Genomic DNA, 12,057 nt, shown 5'->3' with positions numbered 1-12,057 from the left:
TGAAGTAAGCATACCACATATAGATAATCTTATACTACAAACATTTTAGTTTGAGTTGATCTGTTGGTCTATAGCCTGTAAACTTTGTTCTTTTATCTACAGAATTCACTACATTGCAGTATGATAAATAAGTTGCAATTATCTACCAGAAATATTGGAATGAAAAGTTAAAACAAAGGTAACAGTGTCACAATATAGATACTTCTATTAGCTAATATTCATTACCAGCTAATAATGACGCATTGATTGATGGCACTTTGTAGAATTTCATGTTGCGCCCTCTATGAATTTAGTAAAGAGTCAAAAAAACGAATCAGACTATAGATATCTAATATACCATTTAGGATAAGATAACAGTTTAATCTGTAGAACTCACTGTTGCGTCCATTTAAAATCAAGTACTTGAATTTTCTACTTATGTAAAACTTTCCATTTGTCAATTGAATACATTAGAGTCTCAATGGGTTTGTGCTCTGTCTTTTCCGTACTTTTCGGAAAAAAATCTTTTAGCTACAAGTAAAATAAGAGTTGCATTTAATGGAATTTCTCTCCTCCAAGTAAGTGTAGTTTTTATACTTATTTGCATAAGTTCAGAAGACAAATCAAACCTAATGACTTTTGTCGTTAGATATAAGGTGGTTACCTATATAGGGACAATCCATAATTGTCCATTTAGAGTCTATCTATGAACGGGCTCCTATGTTATCCAAGTAATCTTTGAATATGATATAATATTTGTTTGCAACAGGAAAATAATATACAAAAAATAACAAGGAGCTCTGTGTAACTTCACAAGAGCCCATAAGATACATTTTTCTCTAATTTTTCTTTTATCTCTTCTTTTCTCTTTTTCTCCTCCTTTACCTTTATTTTTTTCTTTCATCTTTCGTAGTCTATACATTCACGGGTTTTGAAATGCAATTTATATAATATGTAGCAAATGTATATAGGAGTGGTTTGTGTATACATTTTAAATAGGTTATACACATTTATTTCTATGTTTGTGAAATATAGTGTGAACTATGTGCTGCTTTTGAAGCTGCTAATATATTGATATCACAATACAAATAATAGACTGATATAAAACATTGAAAATTGAACCATATGTTGTTAACACATTGATATTACAATATAAAAAGTATATTATTATATATTTTTTCAATATTGAATTCTATCTTGTGAACATGTTTAGCTGAAACTATTTTACCAAGATAATTATTAAGGATATACTATATGTGTTTTCTTAGAGTAACTACATATATCAGATAATCGAGGTGCATGTACTGAATACTAATAAGTAACCACTATGCTATTTATATATTTTTTATATTTCATTTAGTCTTTGTGCAATAGACAGTTCCTGATGAAGGCAGAAGTGCCAAAACGCTCGTAGTTCCCATTCTAGCGCTTGCCATCATCAAGTTGTCATCTTTTTCATGTTTCGACTAAAATAATAATCATTAGATATCATTATCCTGATGTTCTAACTGGAAATATAAAGCTGAAATGTCCTTTGGATTTAGTCATGTTGGTTTGTATATGAACAGTCTGAACTTGTTGAATATGGTTTAAACAAAAAATATTTAAATGAATGAGCTAATTAAGCTTTAAAAAAAATAAATTAAAAACAGATTTTTCTAAATAAAAAATATAATTTAGATCTTTCATTTTTTGTATACTATTTATTATGGTTACTGATTTGTTTGCACCTTGATTATGCTTTAATTAAACAGAATCTTGCTATTGGTCTTTTCACATAAAGTTCAAACTATTTCTTACACACGAGGATAGTAAAATGAGACAAACAGTATATGAAGCATTCAAATAGTCCAAAATGTCAACAATCGATAATTCTTTGTCTTTTTATTGATTCCTTAAAGATTCCCAGCACACGATTAGCCGACACGCGTTTCGTCTGTACTCATGGCAGAATGGGTGTATTGTATTGTATTGTATTGTAAGCAGTCTTGTATAGCGCGTAGTTACCCTCGGGCATCCCAGCGCTTGATCAGCCCTACCCTGGCCAAGGACACATAAAGCACATCAAAGTGGAAACAAATACGTTTTCAGCCGTTTCCGGAAGCGGAGGGTGCCAGTTTCTGAACGCAGCTCCAGCGGTAGCGCGTTCCAAAGGGTGGCAATGTGTACTGCGTATCTTTTACCGCCCATACGGGCCTTATACACCCTAGGGACCTTGAGTAGGGATTTCTGGTCAGAGCGCAGGATTCTGGAGGCTTTATAGGGCACCACCAGCTTAGATAAAATAGGGGGGCCATTACCCTGTAGGACTTTGTGAGCTATGCAGAGGGACTTAAACTTGACCCTCTCCCGCACAGGGAGCCAATGCAAAGTCTTCAAGGCTGGTCTAGCCGACTGCCTCCCAGGTGCATTGGTCAATAGCCTAGCCGCGGCATTTTGCACTTGTTGGAGCTTGCTCAGCGTAGCCTCCGGGGCGCCCAGGAAGATTGCATTGCAGTAGTCTAGCCTTGATATAATCAGCCCCTGAATAAGCCGTATTGCCGTAATATAATCAAATGCGGATCTATCCAAGTAGTACGTCTGATAGCGTATTCCAATGTCAACCAAGTACGTACGTTGTGTCTGATGGTCTTACAAAAAGAACAATTGTAGTGCGTCAACTGATACACAAAGGAGTCACAGATTCCAATATAAGAGAGGTACGCTGCTCCGGTCTTCACCCATGAATATTATCGCCGGTGTATCCAATTAATTAAAGGAATTAGTGTGGTTTCTTTCATCCAATGTAGACCATGTATCGCGTATTGAAAGCGAGGCACAGCCCTGGTAAGTACGCCACCTCAAGACGAAAGTATCTCCAACGCAAACACACGTATAAACGCTTGCAATGTAGGTCCTGCCTGATGATACCAAGACATGAGATTTAATTCACATCAGATACTTTGTCCCCTTGGGTAAGCGGGGTATGAGTTTTAATGGTGCACTGTCAACAGGCTCCCAGAGATACCCGGATTCTAAATACAAAATCTCCAACACATGCAAAGTCACAGGGGAAATTTTTCACTCGTAGGCTTTTATCAGGGGTGCCAGTGAAAGCCCCCATAAACCGTATTACATTTCACAAGAGACAGTCTGCAGTAAGATTATTGCCTAGATAATCCTCATATGGTCATCCCACTTTAAATTATCAGAAAGCAGTAATCCTAAGAAATTATACAAATTAAAGACCTCTACAGGTTTTGCATCAAGTAACCATTTAAACTTTTCTTTTTTCCTGAAGATCATAATCTTTGTTTTTCCTAGATTTATTTTCAGAATGTTTTTTACAATATATTCATAGAGCATCAAGTTTCTGCTGAAGATCTATGGCAGTGGAATTTAAATGGATTAAATAATATGCATAAAGAAGGCACAGAATATGAGAGGAGCTAACTTCAGGTGAAAAGGGCTTAGTAGTTATTTTAAGAGACGCAGGCAAATCCACCACATATAAACTACAAAACGTATGCGCCAAGACACAGTATTGATACTGGCGATTTAATATTTTAGGTTTGTTTGATAAATGCTCCAACTCATTCAATTCCACCTTTGTTCAATTGGCCCTGTACACTGCCTGTATCATAAGTAAAAGGTCGTGGGGTAGATTCCAGGCTTTCAATTTTTCCCAGATCCGTCCTCTTTCCACTGTGTCAAGGCCTGTGCTCTAGTCAATAAAGCAACAGCACAACCTATCTTTCACTCTTATTTAATAATTGCCCAAAGGGTAAACAATGATAGAGTGTCCCTCCCGAAACCTGCCTTATTTGATGGGAAGAAGACTATAAGCCCCAACCTATTCCTCGAGTTGACTCAAACTATATATTTTTTTTTAACTTTCCTGGTAACATCTAGCAGACTTATTAGTCTGTAATTTGATGCCTGGGTCCCATGACCTTTTTTAAGAATTGGTTTTACCATAGAGCCCTTCCATGCATCCGGAAATAACCCAGGTCTTAATTGTCCACTGAAACAAATGCAAAAATATGCTTACCCACCAGCCACTACTAGACTTGATAATTATGGCAAGAATATTATCTGTGACTACTGCTCTATTAATTTCAAAGATGCAATGGTGGATTGGCTTTCTTTCAATGAAAGCTAGTTTAGTTTGCTATCATCATTGATATGTGGTAATAGAGGAACCTGCATAGCAGGCAGACCATACTGACTATCAAAATAAGCTATCTACGTAATTTCAACAATCATGGAAGGTAAGGACCCTAGGTAGCACTTGCTATCATTATTTAATATTATCCAACATTTGTTGTAATCACCTGACAAGATAACCTCTATCATTTCATCCCCACAGTTGTAAATAAACCTTCCCCCCCCCCCCCCCCCCCCAAGATATATAGCTTCTAATCATTTCTTAGTCGACAGACTTCTTCTTTAGTGATATTGGATGCTCCTTGCCTGTAATTGTTTTGCGCCCTCAGGAAATTGTTTAATTTCTTACATGATGAATCATAACACAGCTGCAAGGGAAATCTCACTGCATGCTTAACCCTTGGCAAATGCTGGTCTATATATGTTTGACTACTAACCTGCATATTTTTCATCAGGTCAATAAAGCAGACTAACTTGAAAAGAAGCTAAATGTTGGAGGTGAAGGGGGTTCAATTATGTGATAAGTCTCTGATGGAACCTTATAGCAAGGGTAGAACTTTCTCAAGTGCTGAAGCATCTCCAAAACTGAAATTTACCATGATAGGACAATGCTCACTTCCCCCACAATCCAAAAATTGTAAACTTTTTAAATATACCAAGTTGCCATGCCAACACGTGAATGTAAGCAAAACAACAGCCAGAATGGCCAAATTGAAAAGCTTCCCTTGCTGGAATGTCATTGTATAAATGGATGCTCAAACAAATTAAGCCATTTTTACCCAGCCATCTGCACAAAACCGGTGTCTCCATTGAGATGGAGTCTGCTGGTAAAATGCCCACTGGTGCATTATACTGATCCAATAAATCATGCAGTAGTGCATAAGTTCCAAAGATTTGCAAAAGAGCATATGGAGCAGCCACTAGGATGCATGCTGCCCTATATGAAATACACTTAAATACTTTTATAATTGAGGAACCGCTCTCTTACATTACACCTAAATGTTGTATCTAAGGATGTAGTTGACACTGCCACTAACATACAGTACTACATATGCATTTGTTCACTCAGTTATAAACACACACACACTGTAAAATATTTTTCAATTGGTAGACTATAATTTGAACTTCCAACATACAACACAGCTCTCTCTCCTACCTACCACATAGATATTACAGGTTGGTCATATACTTATTAGTTATTTCTCTAAAACAATAGTCAATGTGCTCTTCAGTCCTGTATCTGTGCAGACTGGTTGACTAACCACATACCAATGTCATTGCCTGTCCTAGCCCAAATAATTAGGACATGGTACCCGATTCATGCTGCTATATTTTGTTATGAGGAGTCTGTTGATCATTGTAATAGCATCCTATATGCACTCCTTTGTAATATGCACTCAGTTACAGGTGCCCTTAACAAATTTTATGTAGACTACTTACTGCCTCAAATCTTTAAAGATAATTATATGTACCATACATTATGCATTAAGACTAAACTGTAACTAAAAGTGTGTTGACAACTCTTTTCTCTTCCAGACACTGGGGACTCTTCACACGTGCCTCCATACTTCATAGGATTAGGATTATTAAATTAAACAACTTTTTATTAAGATACTCATTCAATAAAAAAAGAACCATATTCAGCACTTCTTTCAGGAACAAAGCAGATCATAGAGAAAGAAACACTCCATGACCACTGGTTTCTCAAAGTGTTTGATGACGGTATGCTAGCTGGACATTTAACAAGCAAATATATGTACCATAAATTAACGAGAAACTCCAAGATGCAAGGCTTTAGCAATATGGTCAGATGGAAACTCTTTAATATTAACTTATTAAAAATAACCAAACTGAAACATATTGCAACTAATCCTTATAAACTACATGTAAAAGCAATTACGGATTGCTCCTAGGGTGCCTACATCTTTATGAATTCTATTAGATATTTAACTGCTGGAGACTCAAGATGTACTACTTATTTATGCCACTGCAAGCAATGCATAAAAAAAACATCAATTGAACAATGCAGAAATTAATGGATCAGTGTTAGCACAGGAGAAACAAAATAAAAGAAGGTATAAACAGGATTTAGACATAAGAATATCACCATTGTTAGAAATTGATCTTTTGACCTGTATCTTAATTAAAAATAAATTATATAAGGATAAAACATATTTATCAGTACAGAGCTTATAATAAAAACATTACATCTGTGATGTATTCATCTATCTTTCAACAGAAATTAAGATATGGATGAAGAAATTGTAAAAAGGAAAGAGGAGTGAAATCCCTTAACATCTTAGTGGTATTAACTGGTCTACCCTAAAGATTGATATACTGAATCATACATGTAGACATTAGACAGGATATTTAAATTGTTATTGGTGGCTATAAATCATGCTTCTGCTTTTCTACTTATATGGGACATATAATTCCCTAGAAGACAAAAGCATGTAAGCATTCAAGAAATATATCTCAAAGGTTCTGTGGGTTACAATATCAATTGACAACATTTTGGTCCACCACAATGATATTGTGAGCAATATCGATTAACATAATATTGTGAAGTTAAGTATATATAGTTGAGTATAGTTGTACTATTCCTAACTCCACATCTATGCACATTGAAGATATATATATACACACACACACATATATATCAAGTTACACTGCCGAGCATTTAAGTAAAACAAATATATACTAACCTACATGTATTTACCTTCACAATTTTATGGTAGTTGATATTTTAGTCAAAATATTTTGGGAAGATAGTATTTAGAACTAAATTTGGGGGAATGGAATGTAAATAATTTTAAGGATTATCAGATTGTGACAATGTAATATGACCAGATGTTAATGAAATTCTTTGAAGGTTGCAGAAATTATTGTTCTTGTTGACTTAATTTTTTCTATGGTATTCACTGAACTTTCACTCAGGATTTCTAGAATTCTTCCAAATATAACATGTTCTGGGTGGTCACCAATGCACTTCAAAATGTTTTCTAAATAAGAAAACTTTTAAAATAAGAAACCTATAGCTCAGAGCATACTGGGGATACTATTGTATAAAACGAAAACATTTGAAACCTAAAGAAGTCAATGTAAGTCAATCATACTTTTAATGTACGTCATCTTTAATTTGAGAACTATTGTCTATGTACTGTATAGGCTCACCGATCACTGCACATCATGATGTGGGTTTGCCACATTCACTTTATATTAAAATGTAAGTTTAATAACTGGGATTATAAAATGTCCTTATATGAGTACAACACTAATTTGCAGCTGTCTGATATCATCCTTTGTACTCTAAATACAGCGACTTTATTGCAGACACTAAATACAACAAACACATGTTGATCATTTCAATAAAAAACACAACTATAACATTTGTGTGCTAATTCAAGCAAATACACTTTCACAATTGCAAGAAACCACAATTCACATAGGGGCTTATGTTTGCTTTGTATATTTAGAGTTAACCTCTTTGCACTTGCCATTTCAAATGAATACTGATGAGGACAGAAAGAGGCCTTTTATATAATATATCAAAAAGTCAAATATTTGCCCCGCAATATTTTTGTTTCTGCTGTATCAATTTACAAGATGTTCACAGTAGTCAGTGTAATCAGCATTGCAAAATCAACTCTAAGGAGATTCAATACTGCAAACCATGACACATTTTCAGGAAAGTAGCATTACTATTCATTAAAATAAAGCATGGAACACCCCGCTGCCATCAATTTAGTAAGTCATCTGTACATTTATGGACTCTAGAAGTTAGTTCTTGATTTGTTCAATATTTCACATTCATAAGTGTTACAAACCTTGCATGTCCAATAACCATAAAAAACACAGCAAAATAATAAAGGTGATGCTCATCTTGTAGGTAAACTAAACAGTACAAGCTATTGTCCTTTAACAAAACACTGTACATGCAACTTATGTGTTTTTGTAATACCATTTGTTGAAATACATATTTATGAAGTTCAAAGACTATGTAAATGCATCCGGAGCAACAGTAAACTGACCTCTAACAAAACAAGATCTGGGTCAATGTTTTCCTAACAATCATGAACATGGATGGAGGACAAAGATAGCTATACTGTGTGGAAACACAGTTTGCCTTTTTTATTTCAATAAGGTAACAATCACCATCTGTTGCGATGCAAAATTAAAGTCTATTTAATTTGCCTCATCACTCATAATAATCAGTTAGATAAACAAAACACACAACATATTTCAATAAAGCAAAACCATTTAGACAAATATATATTAGACAAATTGAAGGCTATCTTGGTGAATCACTTTTGCTAAACAAGCAATATAGGTATATATTTATTTGTACTTTGAAGTGTTGTTTGTGCACAACCAAAGACCAAACTGATATGTGTATTTAGCAAATATGAAGTGAGTACTAACACTGGACTACTCAGAAATACAGTATGAAGAACATACTCCCTCTTGATTGTATCTACACACTATTAACTGTTTTTACAGAGAACTTTCTGCTGCAAAAACCACATAGTGCCACTGTTGTCACATTACACACTAAAAACCATAAGCAATAGGCATGCAATGCTACGAGGCCCATTTTGAGCCCACTCAGAACTTCAATTCTACAGTTAATTGACTTAAAGAGTGGTCACAAAAATAAGTACCTTCAGTTTTGCAGTCTTGTAGGTTTAGGTGAAATGCACATTTACTTTGTACCAACATGTATCAGCTAAACGGTTAAACCTGCATTGGGTCTCCATTAAACAAATTGAAGTGTGGAGATGTAAGACTTCCCCAAGTATAACAAACTTTCAAAACATGCATTTCCAAATTTCAGAGCTGGTTCAGTGATAAGACCAGTGGTATAGCAAATGCTCCACAGATCCTAATGCAAGCAATAAAGGTGCTCCATACCCACTGATTGGGTACTAAAAGAAAGCCATAATTAGGGAGTGCAGAAGGGTTCACAGCCTTATGTCCTGGTTCAACTATACCTGCTGCACCAATTATACCTACACCAACAGAGAATGCTATTTAAAAAACTGTCTTCACTAAAACTTGTAGCAGAAGGATGAAAACTGATTTTACACAGGGTTGCAAAATTCAGAAACAAATAGCACTGATGAATGGAATACATTCTGCCTATTGGACATAGAAGCTAAACTGGTGAACCTAAACAACACTCTGCCTGGGGAAGAGCTCTCAGCAGTGAAGCAGGTGCAGTGGCAACAGGGCACAGGTCTATAGGGTGCACACTGAAGACCCAGATATGGCAGTATTTTACTACAAAACTAGGGATAAGCGGGACATTTTCCCTGCTTGCACTGTGGCCCATTGCAGAATTGCTATGTAATTGCACTATGCTTTTGTAACACACCACTTCTTGAAACCCACTATCAGTGAAAGACTACACTAATGGCAATACAGAAGAATAGAAACCTCTGCTACCATAACATATATAACTGTCTTTAGGATGTTATTCACATAATAGAAACAGCACATAATTGTCAGCGATCCAGGACACACTCAACTCAATGGAACAGTCATCCTTCTTAACATGTCTTGGAACGGAAACACCTTGAACCATTTGTACCAATCTGTAGGCGCATGTTTCTTAACTCAATACCTTAAATACAAGCATTGGCAATGCCAATAGTCCTGGCTTTAAAGGAATGTTGTATGGTAATGTGAAGCATTACAGGTAGATGGCATGGAAATGGCTATGTATTTATGGGGAAGCAAAGAACAGTAGGATAACTTTGGTGTAGGTTAAAAAGGTCAGGTGGTAGTTGTATTGTCAAGTCAGACCTACACATCCATGTAGGTTTATGAATGTCTTCCTTCCATCTGTGTTGCTGCCACAGAAGAACACCAAACATTATCTACGTATCTAAGACACCTTAATAGCATTACAAGGTAATGTATGTGTCCCTTAAAGTTCAAGCAGCTGGATATTTAAACAAAATGATCACAGCTGTGTGGAGGACAAGCATGTTTTGTGGAAGAACACAGCTTCTGTTGAATTAAAACATGTACTCCTGGCTTGCCAGCATGAGGGTGGAGGCAAAGCCCCTCCCCTTGAGATTCTCTCAGAATTGGCTGGCGACATCTGTGCTGTCAATCCAGGTTAAAAAAAAACTAGAAATTGCAAATGTGCTTTACATTGCACCATACCACCAAGGATTTATTTTAAGAAGTCTAGGAAACAAGACACACAACCGAATGACGGATTACTTTTTTCAAGTCCCAGAAGCAAGATGCTAGGGTGCAGATCTCATATTTCCTCAACTCAGAAGGAACACATCACTATGCTCCACGCAATAAACAGGTCAACACTTTGCCGCGCTGCTTCAGAACGCAAGAAATAATGTCAGTGGTCCAGGAAACATCACACGCCCTTTACCGAGGGCTGCATAGTTCTCACATCACACCGAGCGAGACGGAACTACACAGACGTTTCTGTCAAGAGAAGGTGGACACCGTCAAAAATGGCTATGTACAACGCAAATGATGAGCGGAGCAAGCTCTCTTGGGGATGTCTGCTGCAGCAGATAAAACACACCACGCGTTGTTCCAAGACATATTTCCCTCCTTGCCAACACATTCCAGGTAGTCCTTTCTCGGGTAGCAATTTACCACTGACATTTTTTTTTTTTTATAAATAAACTCTTATTAAAGTAGCACGCGGACTGATCTGTGCAAGTGCATTTATTGCTTTAAATTGTCTGTGTTACTCTGCTTCGGATCCAGCACTTGTTCAGCGTGCTGTTTGTCGTTCAGCCACACAGAGCACGAGAAAACGATTGATGCGATCAGCAGGTCAAATAAACATGCAATAGGTTCGCGGCTTTAAAAAGAGGCAGTGAGGCAGCGAGGTCCAAGCCACCGACAGCAGCATCCCAAACTTTGACACTTCTCTCTGGCCTGCCAGCGCTAAGTGGATTTCGAATACATATATTAAATGCCGGACCCTCAGGAGCACCCTGAGGCTGCAGGCAGAGGTGGCACTATTATTTTGTAGCCTACTTTGGTCTCCTATCCGACCAGCGCCGATTTCTCCGCCCACAGGAGCAGCAAGGGAGAAAGCGTCTTCCGTTCCTGCATTCGCAACAAATTCAGCAGCAGGTCGGGCGCTGACTTTACCTGGACTTTCTTTACTCTGCCCTCTGGGGCGCCACTGCACCGCACGCGAGAGCCTCTCTAGGCCTGCACATCAACCCCACGTACAGAAGGTGGAGGGAGAAGAGGGAGCCCTTCATCCCCTGCCACCCCAGCGATTTCCTCTGTTCTTCAGTAACTCCGGCTGGGCTCCGCGAGCCTCCCTCCCCCACAATCAGCCCTCTTCCAGTCCAGTCTATACCCGCAGCTGGGCTGGTGCCTGGGTATATGCGGTGCGTACCTCATAAAGGTCCCCCGAAGCCATGCTGGGCTGCGGAACTTGGCGTATGTGCGCTCCTCCTCCTCTCCGTGCTGCTGCCGCGGGGGAGCTGTATGTTTGTGCAGAATGACAGGCTCTGGGCTTCGCCATGTGCGCAGTGCGCAGACTCGGGCACGGGGAGAGAGGCGTGAGCATCGGCGAGGAGCTGAGCTGGAGGCTGCACACAGGCGCCGCCTTCCGCCCTGCTCTCTGCTGCCGCCTGTTCCGCTCCCACAGCGCCCTTGAGCGGAGAGGCAGCAGGAGCGGCTGGCTGGCCGGGCGTTCCGCCAGCTACCTAGATGGTTCACTCGTCGGGAATAGAAAGGAAAGACCAACAATACACTGGGGCAAAAGAAAGGAAAACACTAAAAGAATCCCGGGTAAGAGGGAACTATTTAAAAATGACTCTGGAACACTCTAAGACTCAAGTACAAAGGCGCTATCCCTGGTCAGAAGACACATCTAGGGAATAAATTCTAGGGAAAGAAAAATATACAAAGCATAACATTCAAAAGGAC

General features: G+C 38.1%; 1 protein-coding gene across 1 annotated transcript in view; it reads right to left on the bottom strand.

Annotated features, from left to right (window-relative positions):
* The window catches only part of CDYL2 (chromodomain Y like 2), a 558,585-nt gene extending 546,793 nt beyond the window's left edge, over nucleotides 1-11,792 (bottom strand). The window contains exon 1 of the mRNA XM_085637362.1: nucleotides 11,522-11,792. Coding sequence (XP_085493488.1) covers nucleotides 11,522-11,695 — 174 coding nt within the window. The 5' untranslated portion in view covers nucleotides 11,696-11,792. The remainder of the gene's footprint in view (nucleotides 1-11,521) is intronic.
* Between the last annotated feature and the right edge of the window lie 265 nt (nucleotides 11,793-12,057).

Source organism: Triturus cristatus, chromosome 12, assembly GCF_964204655.1.
Source record: "Triturus cristatus chromosome 12, aTriCri1.1, whole genome shotgun sequence".
Classification (NCBI taxonomy): Eukaryota; Metazoa; Chordata; class Amphibia; order Caudata; family Salamandridae; genus Triturus; species Triturus cristatus.
The sequence above is the reverse complement of the archived record's forward strand: the minus strand, read 5'-3'. Positions and strand labels throughout refer to the sequence as shown.